The sequence below is a fragment of the Mixophyes fleayi genome, chromosome 3 (assembly GCF_038048845.1).
Source record: "Mixophyes fleayi isolate aMixFle1 chromosome 3, aMixFle1.hap1, whole genome shotgun sequence".
Classification (NCBI taxonomy): Eukaryota; Metazoa; Chordata; class Amphibia; order Anura; family Limnodynastidae; genus Mixophyes; species Mixophyes fleayi.
The window spans coordinates 26,230,552-26,247,891 of NC_134404.1; the positions used below are offsets into that span (position 1 = coordinate 26,230,552).

Sequence of the window (17,340 nt, forward strand, 5' to 3'; positions counted from 1 at the left end):
ATTGCATGAATGAATAACATTGTATAAACCAATGTGGGGTTTGGCCACTTCTAACCAATCAGTATGGTTTCCCATGCACTGAGACCAAAGCCCCTCTCTTTGGTTAGAATGATTGGTTCTAAGTCTTGCAATTAAGACGTGGCTCCTGTAAGGAACAATTGTTGGGTCTCTTATTTTATTTATTTTAAATCCTTGGATTTCAAGCCTTGAAGACAGAAAAGATTCCCCCTGGATCTAGGTGAACAATAAAGGGATTAAAGAGCGTTTGTCTTGTGAGTGTTTATTTAGAGGATTTTTTAACTGTGTTGGTGTCTTTATTTTTCAGTGTTTTTTACAGGTGATCAACAGATTGCATCGGGCCTGGATGCCAGGACATGCTGTAGTACTACAAGTGCCAGTATACCCTATCACTTTAGACAAAAAAAATCCCTTTGGCCTATTTTTTTAACCATTACATTGTCCCACACCCACTGCACCTGGGGTATAGGAAGAACACTAGTGCATTCACCATGGGCCTGCTTCTCATAGGGTGAAGGTGCATTTATTTTGTGGGATCCATTCCCATAGTAAATTCAACCATGTGCTTATCAGTTTAAGGTTGGTTGACAACATGTCAGAGGGACAGAACACTGCAAATGTCACTGCTATAGTGTAATCAGCCTAGCCAGTCATAGCCTAAAGCAGGAAGAGACTTTTGGGGGCCATCGCTCTGTTTGTATCCTTGATTTTTTTTTACCAAACTAAGCTATAACCACTAGTGATGGTTGTTCTTTCAGGGGGGAGGAGCACAAAGGGTTATTTTGGTTTTTGTTTTTAAGTTATTAACTTATTTTTTAACACAATTGCCAGGTGCAAACTAATGATTATCATCAGCAGCATGTATCTTGCACCCAGAGTTGACCACCCACAATAGAGCAATGAAAGGGCTAGTACAATTGAGGCTTCTATTGTTGTGCATATGCTCATATTGGTGAGTTTTATAGTAGTATGGGGGAGTGTTAGTCCACCCCTTCCCTCCCTCGTTCTGCCTCTCATGTCGTAGGCAGTCGTAAGTGTCATTTGCGTTGACATGAATTGCACGCAATTGCGATCACTGGTGTAATGTCCATTTCAGATCATGCGCAGAGCTATTTCATGCTATACATGCTGCGCAAATGGATGAATGTCTCAACATCAATTGGGCACATAGAGGTCCTTTAGTCTTTACTCCCTTTCTGTTACTTACTCCTCCTTCTATGCAACATAGCATCAGGCCTTTCACACTATCCTGCATTAAACATAGCAGTGAAAGGCCTTACTAAAATCTAGAAAATAGCTAATGCATCTTATATCACATCAAAATGTGAACCAGCATAGTGGCTGTTTAAGGGCTGAAACATGCAATTGAATAGCTCTGTATTACTAAAATATAAAGTTCACACTGTGTACTAACTATGGTTTTATTTTAGAGATGGGCGGGCTCGGTTTCCCGAAAACCGAGCCCACCCGAACTTAGGGTATCCGAACCGGCTCGGAACTCGGGCGCATGTTCAGGCAATGTAAGCGAGTTAAAACGTCATGATTGTTTCGTCGGATCTCCCGAGATTTTGATTCTTTAAATAACGCCCAAAACGGACCTCCATCGCCATTTCACAGAGAGACAGAGAAGGGATAGCACCGTCTTTTATAGGGTCTTGTGTAGTTAGGAAGGGTTAGTATAATGATAGTCTTAAGTCACATTGACAATTCCAAATCTCACCCACAATTAGGAGAGATGTCAGTGGGCTTTATTTAATAGGCTGATATTGTGCCTTCCAGTCTCTATTCACAGTGTACTGTTGCAGAGCTCAGCCAGAATTAGCAGAGGTTGCACAGGGCTTTGCTTTATAGTCCAATAGGTTGTTATTGTTTTTTCCAGTCTCCATTCATAGTGTACTATGCCAGAGCTCGCCCACAATTAGGAAAGTTGGCATTTTGCTTTTTCGTTATAAAAATTTAATAGCCTAATATTGTTATTTACAGTCAAATTATATTGTGCCACATTTTACGCACAAGTAGGATAGTTGGCATTTTGCATTTTCTTTATAAACATTTAATAGGCTAGTATTGTTCTTTACTCTCAAATTGTATTGTGTCACAACTCGGCCACAATTCGGATAGGTGGCATTTTGCATTTTTTTAATAAAATTTTAATAGGCTACTATTGTTCTTTACACTCAAATTGTACTGTGCCAGAGCTATGGATTCCCATCAGTTGCCAAAAGACCAGGAGCACCAAGCAGCTGCTGGCACCAGTCATGATGATGATAATAATAATCCCTCTACCACTACATCATCTGCTAAAGCCTTTCTCAAAGTGCATAGTGTTTGTAATTCAGGGAAACAAAAATGTAAGAAAACACGTTTTACCTCAGTAAAGAAAAAAATCACATTTATTTAAGGCCAAGTTAAGTGACGAAAAAAATAAATTTGCCAACATACCATTCTACACACGCAGTGGCAAGGATAGATTCAGGCCTTCACTTTTCTTCAGGAGTGCTAGTTCTGCAAATGTACTTCAGCATCTTCTTGTAAGGTCAGTGATGACGATGGAAGACCTTGTCATTCTGACTACAAAAGGGGTGCCCAAATACTTCCAAGTGTAAAAGCAGAGCTGGAAGAAATCAGCAAGGCCTTACAAGACTATGCTGGTTCTGATCCAGATATGACACAAATACCTGAGGATAATCTTGACATTTTTGATACAGTACTCACAAAGAAGCCCCCTGTCAGCATATGTTCTGATATGTGCATGAGCAGGCCAAGTGTAGGCCGTGATACCCAAATTGAGGATGCTATTTTGGAATTGCAAGAGGATGAGGGGGATATTTCTGCAGCTGATGACGGTGCTAATGAGGATGATTATGACGATGATTTTGTTTGTGTAAGTCCTGTACCAGTGGAAACAGTTGTTGACAGTGATAGCAAGAAGCCTATTGTCATGTCTGGGCAGAAGACCAAAAATCCTTCTCTTATGTCTGGAATTATGTTTACCCAAATCCCGACAAGAGCTGTGTAGTCATATGTAGTGTTTGTAAATCCACAGTCAGTCGAGGTAGGGACATAAACCATTTAGGAACCTCATCCATGTTATGCCATTTGAAGAGAGCTCATGTGAAGCTTTTGGGAAAATCCAAAACTTATTCTCGCAAAATAACAACAAGCTGTCCAGCATCCGCTAATTCCTGCTCTCATCTAGATCATGGCCCCTGCAATCGACACTGACAACACCATCCTCATCAATATCCTCATCCAAGCCGCTTAGGCTACATGACTCCTCCCCTAACCAGGATTCCTTTGAAGATTTTGTGACCGTTAGGCCTACTGCTGCTGCTGCTGGCCCTGCTGCTGGGGGTGAATCTTACTCCTATAAGTAGCCCAAGAAGAAGACCACTAGTACTCTACAACAATTAACTGTGAGACAATTTTTTGCTAGAGGAAGCAAGTATGACAGCAGTCATCCAGTCGCAAAGCAGATCACAGACATCATGGCGACTAAGCTATTGTTAGATCTGCGTCCAATTTCCACTATAAACGCAGCTGGTTTTTCACAGTTAATTGAGGTCTTGTGTCCCCATTACCAAATTTCATTACAACACCATTTTTCAAAAAAAGCTATACCTGAACTGTACCAGAACGTTCACAAAAATTTAATAATTGGGCTACAAAATGCCATTCTACCCACTGTACACTTAACCACAGATATGTACACCACTACGTAACATTTCTCACAGGCAGGCTATTCTTTGTATCACCGGCTTCACTAACAGGCATACAGCTGATAATTTGTTAAGAAAACTAAGGGATGTTATTGATACATGGCTTATGCCACTTGAACTCTCCCCAGGATATGTAATTTCTGATAACGCCATCAAAATTGTGCGAGCATTACAGCTGGGTGAATTTCATCACATTCCCTGTTTTGCTCACACAATAAACTTGGTGATACAGAGCTTCTTGAAAAAAAATGTGAGGTGCAGGAGATGCTTTCTGTGGCCCATATAATTTCAGGACATTTCTGGCATTCTGCGAAAGCACAGTTAACAAGGTGAAAGTCCACCCTGTACATGCTTCAGAGGATGGAGGAACAGCGTACAGCCATACAAGCATATTGCACAAGCCTTGACATTGGGAAAGGAGGGGGCATGTATTTTAGTCTTGCACAGTGGAGAATCCTTTCTGTGTTGTGCAAGGTGCTGAAACCATTTGAAGTTGTGCTGTGTGATGTGAGTTCAGACACTGCTAGCTTGAGCCAAATCATTCCCTTAATTCGACTTTTGGAAAAGCAGCTTGAGAAACTGAAGGAGGAGATGAAAGAAAGCAAATCCGCAAAGTATGTTAGCCTTGTAGATCAAGTAATTTGTTTTGTCATGATCCAAGAGTTAATAAAATCTTGAAGTCGGATCACTATGTTTTGGCGACTGTGCTTGATCCTAGGTTTAAGACCTACGTAGATTCTTTGCTTCCAACTGACCGAGATCTGAAAAGATGCAAGGAGCTCCTGGTCAGCAAGTTGACCGCTTAAGTGGTCCGTAGCTTGATGGCATCTCCTCCTTCAGTTTCTCAGGCAGCTGCTGCTCATAAGAAATTGCACTTCTAAAGAGAAGCTGGGATGACGCAGGTGGCAGGCCACAACAGTTTGACATCTGGTCTGGTTTGAAAGAATTTAGCAAAAAAAGTGTGACCTCAGCCATAACTCCATCAGATCCTACTATTAACATGCAAAGGATGGTGGAGAAATATTTTCAAGAGTTCATTGAAATCGACATGTCAGACAGTCCCTTTCCATACTGGGAGGAAAAACACGCAATTTGGAAACCCATGTACAAACTCGCTTTGCAATACCTAAGCTGCCCACCCTCCAGTGTGTACTCAGAAACAGTTTTCAGCACAGCCGGGATCTTGTCATTGATCGATGTAGGAGTAACTTCCTGCAAATGTGGAAAAGATGATGTTCATCAAAATGAACTATATCTTCCACGAGGAAGGTCTTTACCGGTGAATACATCCAAGTACTGACTCTTCTGTAAAGGTGGATTCCAGCAGAGATGAATTAATAGTCTGTGATGATGATGTACACACTGATGGGGGTGAGGATGATGCTGAATATTATTACAACAACATCTTGATAGTGTAGAATTCATTTGACAGCACTGTTGGTCTAACCTGCTTTTAAGGCATTGATAGCTGGTTTATTGGGGGCCCAAACAAACCAAGCACTTCAGTCACAAAAGTGGTAGCCCTTGTCGCTGAAGTGCTTGGTTTGTTAAAGTGTGTATGTCCTTTGTAAGATCCAACATATGGGTGTGAATCCACAAGGACAATTCCATCTTGTATTACTTTTCTATTGTGAGTTAGTGATACTGGTGTGTGGCAATGTTTTCTAGATGTGATATAAACTGCAGTGTGTTTGTGTCGTTGCTCTGACGCTTAACATCCAACCAGCTCGCTGCAGTATTTTGCTAAAAGTGTATGAAAAACATATTGTGACCTGTGAGATGGTAAAAATTGAATGGAAATGACTAGAAATTAGTGTTAGTAAGGTTTATAATAATGTAGGAAAAAAATAATTCCTAAATTATGTGATTTTAGCCCAAAAAATGGAATTTTGTAAAAAAATAGCAAAACAAAACCAAAACACGCAAGGGCGGTTTTGGCAAAACGAAAACCAAAACCCGAAGGTAATCCAGATCCAAGAACAAAACCAAAACACGGGGGTCAGTGAGCATCTCTAGATTATTTATGTCAGTTTTCCTGTTGTAGTTTTTTTCCCTCTCTTACCCAATAAGAAATACTGCATACAATTTAGGGTTATACTATATACCCCATACACAACCAAGAGTTTGTTTTAAGTTGCTTATTGTGATTTAACAACCTTTTTTTATGCTTTAAGGGTATTCTATACAAACAAGCTCAAATTTCCAGTCAGTTTTACTAACATTACTATTATCTGTAATTTGTGTAATATTCCCATAGTTAGTACACAGAGGGAACGTCATAGTTTAGTGATACACATTTCTTCCCTTAAAGAGCGACAGTGTCTGTTCACACTTTGGTCTGGTTTAAGATGCATTACCCATTTGCACTTTATAACATCTCGCCGCACAATATATAGTTTTGTGCTTCTTATTCCTTTATTTATTTACTAAATCTAAGAAACATGGTATCATAATTGATGAGGTTGAAAAAACACACCAGTCTATCAAGTTTGCATAGTATATCCCCAGAGAGTGTATTCTTTTTCTTTCATAAAATCTTGAAAAGTTACATCTATGACTCCACCTTAATCTACTATATTAGTTCACTCTTTTTTTTTCTTCCTCTGCATTGTTTTATTTGGATGTCATTCAGTGGCATGCAATTAGTGGCATTATTGGAATAGTCCTAATTCCAGATGCAACCTTACCAAAATAAACATCAAAATAACAATAGTTAAAGAGCACAATCACACCACAATGAAAAAAGTACACGTTTTATTACAATCGCAACATAGTAAAATACGATAATAAGATAAATTAATGTAAATAAAATAAGAAATAAAAATACACCAAAAACAATTAAGTGAAGGCATACTTATTATACATAACACTTATATCCATTAAGAGAATCAATTAATCAATTAATCAAAAAGTTACATGATGTTGTGTATTAAAGGCAAACAAAAACAAAGAACAATAATTAGTCCTTAGAAAAAATACAATTTATAGTATTCAGGCTGAAAAAACTGACACACTAAAAATAAGCAATCATGAAACCAAACTATACCAGAGTTAAAATTAATACGTAATTAATACAACTTTAATAAACAATCTCAAATGTAAAATCAGGTCAACATATATAATCTTTAGCAGACATGCAGAGGAGAAGAACTAAATGTAAAAAAAGTCATAGTTGCTTAGTAAGGTTGAAAAAAGACCTGGGACCATCAAGGTACACCAGATAATCTAATTGTGTTGATCTATAGAAAAGTAAAACAAAGTTGACAATTTAGCCTCGTGAGGTTAAAGCAAAATCCTAATTGGTCCAGGGAATTTACCTAATTTATTTTTTTTGAGTCAATCACTCCCATAATGTCCTAGTCCAAATATAGCTGCAGATGCCATGTCTTGTGAGACAGGCATCCAATCTGTATTTAAATTATGTTACTGAATTTGCCATCATCTCATGTCCCACTTTTTATCTCATCCACCAGAGTGCTGAAGTAGATTACAAAGAGTAATAAATCCATTATTTTTCTAAAGTGTGTGCGGCTTTTTCCTGGATGTAAGAGAATGTATATATATATATATATATATATATATATATATATATATATATATATATATATATATATTTGCAGTGGGCACCACGTGTTCCATATTTTGTCAAAATTTCTACGGGTTATTTTGAACTACATCTTATGGGCTAAGTGCCCCTTCTGTGAGAATTTAGTGCTCTATCAGAGTAACATAGCTTATCCTTTTTCAAGCTAATTTTTAGGCATAAATCTGCAAATATATGTTTGTTGAATTAACTCCTAGAAATAGTGTGACACGGCTCTCTTAGAAGCTGTTAGATCAATGGGGTTGTTTATGTTAAACTACCCAGAGGGGGCTGGTAGATAAGGTTAGCAACTTGTACCATTTATGGCAGGACGCAAATGTGAAAACCTTTGAGGATATCTCTTGCAAGACAATAAAATCTAACACATGTTTGGGAGGCCCCAGACATGCCGACTGCAGAGACTGGGTTGTATGTTAATGACAGATTCAAGCTGAATAGGGTCACAGGAAAATATCATATCATTTTCTCCAATCGTATACTCACCAGAGGCATGTGTGGTATGCAGAGGAAGGGGAACTTATGACATGTTGTGTGGAGGTAAAATCATGTTTGTAAGCCATACTGTTGAAAAGTTAGGACAGTGTAAAGAAAACTTGAATTAAAAGTATTCCTACAGCACAGTCCTAAAACCCTAATTTGCATTCTACCATCCTGTTGGTTCTGACCTCACAGGAAAGGGGGCTGGGGGGTCCTGTAGCTTGGTTTTAAAACTATAGTGAAAAAGTAAGTCTTGGTTCACTCTGAGGGAGTCAATTCAATATTGAAGAGGTCCCATTTTTCCTGCTTCTCCCAGCAACAGAACCTTGATTATAAGTGAGGTATCAATTCTGTGTTTTATCCTTTTTATTTTATAGGAAACAATTGCATTATATTTGTATGCCTTTTATTATCCATTTTATCTTAAGCATTGTGGATGTATTTTCCATATTAAATTACACTTAATAAGTTCAAGTCTCTGTGTTGCATAATTAGTATCGCAAAGCTAGTGTGTGGCATAGATAGGGAAGGATTTAATCATTTTAGACAGACCAGGTGGTTGTGTTTTGGTTAACCCTGTGTCACACACGCATCACGCAGACTCAGGTGAGTGCTGTTCGTGACACATTATTTTTATAATGTGTGTGCGGCTTTTTCCTGGATGTAAGAGAATGTATATATATATTTGATTCACATTTTACTTGCAGTGCTGCAGTACAGCAGTGGGCACCACGTGTTCCATATTTTGACAACATTTCTACGGGTTATTGTGAACTACATCTTCAGGGCTAAGTGCCCCTTCTGTGAGAATTTAGTGCTCTATCATAGTAACATAGCTTATCCTTTTTTTAATTTGGGATCGCGGAGCATCTGCTATCCTAGATTACATTACATACCTCTATAGTAAACCTTTTATATTATTATTTATTTATGAGGTTCTTTAATATATTATAACATTTTTAGACTAAACATTAACTGGAATAATGATCAGTACACGTACACACTTCAAATCCATTACTTGTAATAAATTTGTAAGCCCAATACAAAAGAGACCTTGTTTCAACCCTTATTTATCATTATCAAGGCACTTCTACAATAAACACTCAAAGGATATTAGTTCTCTTCCAATAATTAGGATTGGGCATGTTATCCAAAAGCAGTCGGTTACTCACTATTAAGAAAAATTATGTCAGAGGGAGTCTTATTGGATTTTTAAATTACAAACCATGTCACCTGAGGGTCTAAATGAAGCTTTAGCCCTGACAGTCTAAGGGCTAGATTTACTAAGCTGCGGGTTTGAAAAAGTGGGGATGTTGCTTATAGCAACCAATCAGATTCTAGCTTTCATTTATTTAGTACTTTCTACAAAATGACAGCTAGAATCTGATTGGTTGCTATAGGCAACATCCCCACTTTTTCAAACCCGCAGCTTAGTAAATCTAGCCCTAAGACTTGTAAGATATTATTATTATTATTATTATTATTATTATTATTATTATTATTATTATTATTATTATTATTTTATTTTGCTCTTTCATCTTTATTTTTGTTTTCTTTCTGATTTTATACATACTGTGGTACTTCTTATTTATTTGATTTGAACCACTATTGTTATATAGTATATCTATATAATAGATCATTTATGTATCTATATATCTGTTGTATACTGATTTTAACTGATTTTGTAATAATATTTTATAGCTTTAAAAATTATATAACTTTTGTTTATGTTATAATAATGATACTCGCCAAATTATATATCAGCTATTGGTAGATAGCTGCTGTTGTGATGTGTTTTCATTTTATGTCAATTGTACTTGTACAATTATTTTGTTACTATTTAGTATTATGCTGATAATCAATTGAACTGGAAACATTTATAAAATGTGTTGCTACTCACAGTCAGTAATCCTAATTTATAAACTACAATGTTCTTAAACATGCAGAATATGCTGAATTACATGAGCCACCATCCTACCAGAGTCATTGCATGGGGTATCTACAGTATTTCCTCTTCACTCAACCTCCATCATAGTCCCTAACTCCATGTTGTCTATGTTTGGGTCTTTTCCAAACCAATTATGCTCGTATTTGCATACAGCTTGTAACACTTACACTGTGACCCATGTTATTTAACGGAAACATGACAGAGGTAACTGCACAAGGTTGTGCTCCTGCTCCTCTTTCTTCATAGATAATTTTACAATTGCCTGTATTAGGTGTTTCAAAAGATCCACAACATTCTGATTAACATTCTTTATTTATGAATTTGTGTCAGAGTGTCTGTATTTGGACTTTAAGCAACATGCTGTTTGAATGATTGCCACATCAAATAACACAATGATTGCATCTTCTTTGACTAAAATGTTGGGTTAAATCAGCGGCTTCCCTAATGAAATCCTATTCATGAGTATAGATTCTTGGATAGTAAAGAAATTGACCAACAGGGATACTCTTAATAATTGATAATGGGTCATTACTCTGTGCCAAAATTAATGAATTTTCTAAAGTTGGCTTTCGATAGATCAAAGTGATCAAGCACTGATCCCCAACATTCATTTTTAAATCCAAAAACTACAATTCATATGTGCTTATGATCACAATGATCGTATCCTCTTTGTCTGAAAGGGAAGTAGTCCACAACAATGGGGACTGAGGAGAAACTGCGGGGATTCTGTTACTATGACACTTAAATCCCCTAATTTTTTCTTCTTTGTTTCCTTTAATTATTATCTTACCATCAGTACCTTGCATTAGGTATTCAAAATTGGGCAATTGTACACTTTCACTTACCAATGCTGTTAACATTTTTTGTAATCATTGACAAGTGCAGTTTGTCTAGACTAACGGCACCAGGAAATAAATGTATTATTGACCGAATGATGTTGATCGGGCTTTTGAGTTTTTGGCAACAGGGACAGTACATGAGTTCAGTGAAGTGCAGCTTTTCAACCTTATAATGCCATTGATGCATAAGTCAGCATGTTCCACAGAACTATATTCCTCTCCATGTGCCTCATTATAGCTAGATTTATTTCTCCGACTACTGCTCAAAAACAACCTGTAAAGCACCTGCATCCCTAAAAGTCTGTTTTTTAACATTTTAATTGATGACTTCACTTAACAGCTATCTTTTGGGTCTGCTTTTTTACCGCACTGTTTTACTTTTCCAATATGTCTAAATAATTTTACTAAAAGAACTAAAGGATGTATTCGAAGAGGGTGCTGGAACAGCAAAAAATGACTGTCCTTTATAGCACAACTGATAAATACACAGAGCAATTATCATGATGATCAATAAGTGTGTTATGGGCAAAACATGAATAAGCAGCACTAGTGATATTAATTGTGGTGCATTGAATTGATTGTATACACTTCATCTGCTGTACAGCTGCTGCTCAGCTGTTCTTATCCTGTCTTGAACTTTTTGCAACAGACAATGTTTATCACTTTAGTTTGCAGTGTACTGAAATCACAGTCTGAGTAATGGTGGCTATCAGCCACTACTAGCCAGTTGTCACAATGAATAACCAGTAGTAATTATTCTAGTATATCATCATCATCATCATCACCATTTATTTAGTAAATCAAATCAAGAATGAATTCCAGCTTTTGTATTTAATACTCTTACAATTATTTACTGTTAGGTATATCCCTACCATTATCACACAGCAGAATTAATGGACCAGCTCTAGTTATAGACTGTAAATTGAATAAAATCTGAATTTACTAATATAGTACCAAATAGCAAACTCAGAACTTGAATCAATTGAATTTCTGACCTCTTTGGCTTGTCCATTCCACTTCCAAATTTGTGAAATTTTGACATAACTTCTCTTCTCTAACTGTTCAATTCATTCACAGGGATGCACAAACAGTTATCTATTGACAGTAGATTAACATCACCTGCGGACCAGGTGTTAAAAGTATATTTGCAATTCAGTAAAGCTTTGAAATGTCTTGCAAATAAAAGGAACACTGCAAAGATTGCACAGACAACTTCTGTGCATACCAATTCAATTTTAAGTCTCATATATTTACAAAGTTTTGGTTTACATTTTCAAGCAGTGCTGATCTCAGTACAAGTTAAGTTCAATAAATGCCTCCTGATCTCTTCAATCCACAGTCAAATTCTGCATACATATGCAAAGACTCTGTCATGTAAACATCATATTGGAGTACTTAACCAAGCTGCTAAGTATCTGCAAAGATGTAACAAACTGGATAAGCACAGGCTTCTCACGGCTCATTGTATTTTACAGAAAATTCCAATACTGCTCCATGATCTTGAGGCAATAGATAAGATATTGCCAAGGGGCTGTGTAGTACATTATCATGAGACTACATTTACAACCTGTGACAATAAACACCCATTGCTGAGCATGCATCGAGCATTGGGTGCCTATAGGCACTTCATACTCATATAGACTTATATCTGGTATCTTCTAATGCACTTTTAGAATTTAGAAAAAAAACAGAGCACACATTGAGCCTCAATTCGAGCTTGAAGCAAAGAAAAATGGAGCAAATTTGCACCTTGACTTAACCATGTTCAATTGCATTATACATCAGCATCAGTACTGACATCATCAGTTATACAATTCCTCATTCACCTTTCCAGGGTATGAATACTTTATTGATTCCACTTGAGTCTCACCTGTTTAATTATCAGAATCAATTGTCTATTTTACCTCTCGACAGTTTCACACAGTCCTTGTCTGTGCAACAGGTAATATTGATGTGTGATTGTGCTAAACCGGTCTCTGATCGTTTCTTGAAATTTCTACCTGACCTACGTCTTGTGACTTTTTCATATCTGACATCTGCGTAAAATTGGTCGTATCACATTCAAGTCCCATTCGGAGGACGTTCGGTAGAGCAAAAGGACACTACGAGATAATTTGTACATCATGTCGAAACTTCAATAGGTGGCACATATCTATCACATTCAGGGGCAGATTGGGAACTTATAGTGGCCCTGGAAAAAATTATTGAAGTGGCCTCATGTGGGCGAGACCAAAATTAATGTAGGTGAGGCCAAGACAAAAGTAGGCGGGATTTAGGACTACTGGAAGTTGGTTGTAGTAATATTTAGGAAACCCTAGATGTGATGTGATGACTTTACACACAGTGGGTCATCTCTAAAGCAGTGCAGGGCAAAAGCTGCCAGTCCTGTGCTAAAGAATTACATGAATTCTTTGACATTCTGTGACTGGTTTATGCCGAAACATGTTGGCACAATCATATTTGCCAGAACAGCATATGAGCACCTCACATACTGTTGTTTCCTTGACATCATGAGATGCAAACTACCAGTTAAAACTCTCTCTATATATAATATATAAATATGCGTATCGTGTGTTTCAAAAATGCATTAATATTAATCTTTACAATAAACGGCTGTCCAGGTGCAATCATAAAAAAGGTGAAATAGCATCTGCAAGAAAATACTTCTTTTGTAATAATTGTGTATGAGCCCTAAATGTGCCCTCTGATTGGGGGTGGTTTGAATTAACAGTGCAGGGAGGGTTTGCAGACAATGGTATAAGTAAAAGGGAAAGCTATTCCAAGTGCTTTATGGTGATAAGTGCACAGGAGGCAGGATATATGATATTTTCAGTGCAATGGGGGCTGGCCATATGTTCAACATAGTGATCTGAGAATGCGACAAGTGCAAGGTAGAAGGAGGCACTGGAATCAATGCAAGAACCACTAAAGTATCACCAGTGCTGGAATAAAGCTCTGGGGGGGGGGGGGCAAGAGGGTTTATCATTTTAGATACATTTTAGACAAATATACAGGCATAACTGTGTGCACTGCTGTCCGCATCTCTGCCTTCACGAGCAGTACATACCTCCCAACTGTACTTGCTGTCTGACCAAAACCTGACTAAGTGAGACAGTTACCCAAATTCGAGGCTGTCCCATCAGATTCAGGACAGTTGGTAATCTGTCCTGCTCTCTCCTGCTTGTTCTTGTCACATTCGCACCATCTGTGGCTGCTGGTTTCTTTAGATCAGTTGTTGCTTGTCTGGATCCTGGAATGCTTGAGGCCCTATTTGGAAAAAAAAATGGGCATATAAAATTTCGAAAACGCCAACCAGCCCCAACATTAAATCAATAGCACCCACATATAATAATTAGGCTTCCCTCTAGCCCCTACATTAAAATAATAGTACTCACATTTGATAAATAGATATATTTCCCTCCAGCCAGCCCTGACAATAATTTACTAGTAAACACATTTACTAAGTAGACCTACTTCCCTCCAATCAACCCCAGCAAAAAATTAATAGCATTTATCTTTAATATTACCATTTCCCACAACCATCCCCGGCGTTAAATAATTCATATTTACATAATCACATTTAGTGAAAAACTCAGCCCCACATTCAATTAATAGCCCAATATCACACCAGCTTTAAATTAAAGGTCTTGCCACCCCATCTTAATTTAATAGGCCCCACTTTTTAATGAAATAGCCCCAAAAAATTAATTAAATTGTCCCACCACCACCCCACAAATACAATTACACACATTAAACAATTAGCCCCAACCTAAACACCATCATAACATTAAAAGCCTACCTCCCACCGATGTGTTATTAAGACAACCCCCCTCCCTTCCCTCATATCACACATTATAGCAACATACCCCCCCTTTCCTTCACAAATAATAGTAGACCCCCCTGTCCTTCACACTCCCTATAGTTTAGTATAGGTAGCACCCCACCTTCCTATAGTTTAGTATACGCAGTCCAGCCCTTCCTATAGTATAGTATATAGGCAGTCCCCGATTCCTTTAGTATATAGGCAGTCCCCCCTTCATATAGTATATAGGCAGCCCCCCTTCCTATAATATAGAATAGGCAGCCCCCCTTCCTATAGTATAGTATAAGCAGCCCCACTCTCATGGTATAGTATAGTATAGGCAACCTTCTCCTTATGGTATAGTATAGTATAGGCAGCCCCCCCTTAGTATGGTATAGTATAGTATCGGCAACCCTCACCCTATGGTATAGTATAGTATAGGCAGCCCCCCCTTAGTATGGTATAGTATAGAATAGTATAGTATAGGCAACCCCCTTAGTATAGTATAGACAGCCCCTCCTTATTATAGTATAGTATAGTATAGTATAGGCAGCCCCCCCTTAGTATAGTATAGTACAGAGAGCCCCCCCTAGTATAGTATAGTAGAGACAGCCCACTTTAGAATAGTATAGGCAGCCCCTCACCTTAGTATAGTATAGCATAGACAGCCCCCCTTTAGTATAGTATAGTATAGGCAGCCCCCCTTGGTATAGTAAAGTATAGGCAGCCCCCCTTAGTATAGTATAGTATAAGCAGCCCCCTGCCTTAGTATAGTACAGCCAGCTCCCCCTTAGTATTGTATAGTACAGGCAGGCCCCCTTAGTATAGTATAGTATAGGCAGTCCCCCTTAGCATAATATAGTATAGGCAGCCCCCCCCTTAGTATAGTAAAGTATAGGCAGTCCCCCCTTAGTATAGTATAGCATAGGCAGCCCCCCTGCCTTAGTATAGTACAGCCAGCTCCCCCTTAGTATTGTATAGTACAGGCAGTCCCCCCTTAGTATAGTATAGTACAGGCAGGCCCCCTTATTATAGTATAGGCAGCCCCCCCTTAGTATAGTATTGGCAGCACCCCCCTTAGTCTAGTATAGATTAGTATAGGCAGCACTACCACTCACATACCTTCAGTTTCTCTGGCCGGTGTCACTCCTCACATCAGGCAGACAGGAAGTGAAGTCTGACTTTCTGTCTGCCGCACAGCACTGCTGGAGCCCATACAGCAACAGGCAGCCTAGCGATTGGCTGCTTGCTGCTGCCCACTGACCACCAATGTTGTAGATGGCTTCCCTGTATGTAAACTCCCCCCCCCATGCTGTTTTTAAAATGTGAGAAACGAGGTGGCCTCCAGGAGGCCTCGCTACCATCGGTCTACCGAGAAACTTCCTGGTAACGCCTATGGCCAATGGCCAATCCGCCCCTGATCGCATTTAATTCCAAGGGGGTAAGCGATCAATTGCTAAAAAAGGACGTAACGAAATGTCTGATTTGACACACCTGGGCAGCCATTAAAGAAATTGATTGGAAATTTGTTATTTCATATCTATATTAAAATGATTGAAATTTGCTGTAAATACAGACACACTGGCTTACATTGGGCCTGTATGTACTGTATCTGGAATGAGCTGTAGAGGAAGCAAAATGTTACTATTTTTTGCTAAGTATTTTGGCTAAAAAAAAATTTTGCTACTTTAAATTAAGGGCCTTTAAATCCTTTATGGATTGTGCGAAACAAAAACTTTTTTTGACTCATCATTCACAATGTTATCCTCCTAAGCCTCCTAATCAATAAAATGTTAAGTGTCATACCTTTGCCCAATCTCTACATACAGTATTTCTGGTCATATATTCCCCTTTAAATCTTCTTTTGTTTGTAACTATTATAATGAATGTCCAGAACGCGCTCCCAAGCATCTGTAACTTTGGGAGTTAACTGTATGGGGTTACACATGATTCCAGTGCTCAATCTTCCTCTCACACACCCACACACACACTTAGGTTCTGTTACCACCTATTGTATAAGGGCAATAGGACACCAATATATTGTCCCACACTGGCACACATTAAGCTCCTTGTTACACACAGGTTAGCAATGCACACACCAGCAGTCAGAGGGTAAACACTTTACACCACAAGACTCTGGTGCACAAATGTAGATGCAGTCACATACTAGGCTTGTTAGTCAAATGTATTAACAATTCACATACCAGGCTAATGGATTTGTTAGAGTATCAAGGACAGAACTTGTTAAATGTTAAATTTAATATACAAAGGTACAGGGCATTTGGATATAAAAACAGTTATAAAAAAATGGCATGAAATTACAGAGATTAAAATTACATATCTGTACCCGTGGGGCAGGCAGCAGAGATGGACAGTTCTTCAATTAGATTGAGACCCCAAGAGCTGACCCTCTGCCTCTTTACACACAGGCTTTTTAAGCAGCGCTGAAAGGTGATAAATAAGTGGATAGCCAATATGAAAAATCACAATAAACCATGACAAAATACATATAAATCGGACAAACCAGAGATAGCTACATATAAAATGTTTTAATAACTCAATAAATAACAATGTGTTTCCCAATCTTGTTTTTTGAGTTACTCTGTATTATACAAATAGTAAAAACAAATAATACAAATAGTGACATTGGGACAAAGGTGGAGCACAAGTGTTAGAACAAAATAATAGCTGCTGTTCCGATGCTAGGTTCAGTTACTCTTGTGACTGTTGAGCACACAATGGATTTAGGGCTGTTTGTAGCTACATGCTTTGTGCTGATTTTCACTCTTTTATATATTCTTAACAATTGGAATAATAAAACAACAGCGAATTTTCCTCCTGGACCAAAATGTTGGCCGCTGATTGGGAACTTACATAGCATGAATTTAAAGAAACCTCACCTGACATATTTAGAGGTAAGACAATGCCATTCT

The 17,340-nt window shown here is 38.0% G+C and overlaps 1 protein-coding gene across 3 annotated transcripts in view; it reads left to right on the plus strand.

Annotated features, from left to right (window-relative positions):
* Positions 1-17,085: 17,085 nt before the first annotated feature.
* Positions 17,086-17,340, plus strand: part of LOC142143411 (cytochrome P450 2K1-like) — a 36,237-nt gene continuing 35,982 nt past the window's right edge. For 2 of the 3 annotated variants that reach the window (XM_075201244.1, XM_075201242.1), the window contains exon 1: positions 17,086-17,322. In XM_075201244.1, coding sequence (XP_075057345.1) covers positions 17,107-17,322 — 216 coding nt within the window. In that variant the 5' untranslated portion in view covers positions 17,086-17,106. The remainder of the gene's footprint in view (positions 17,323-17,340) is intronic. The other variant, XM_075201241.1, reaches the window with a different exon arrangement.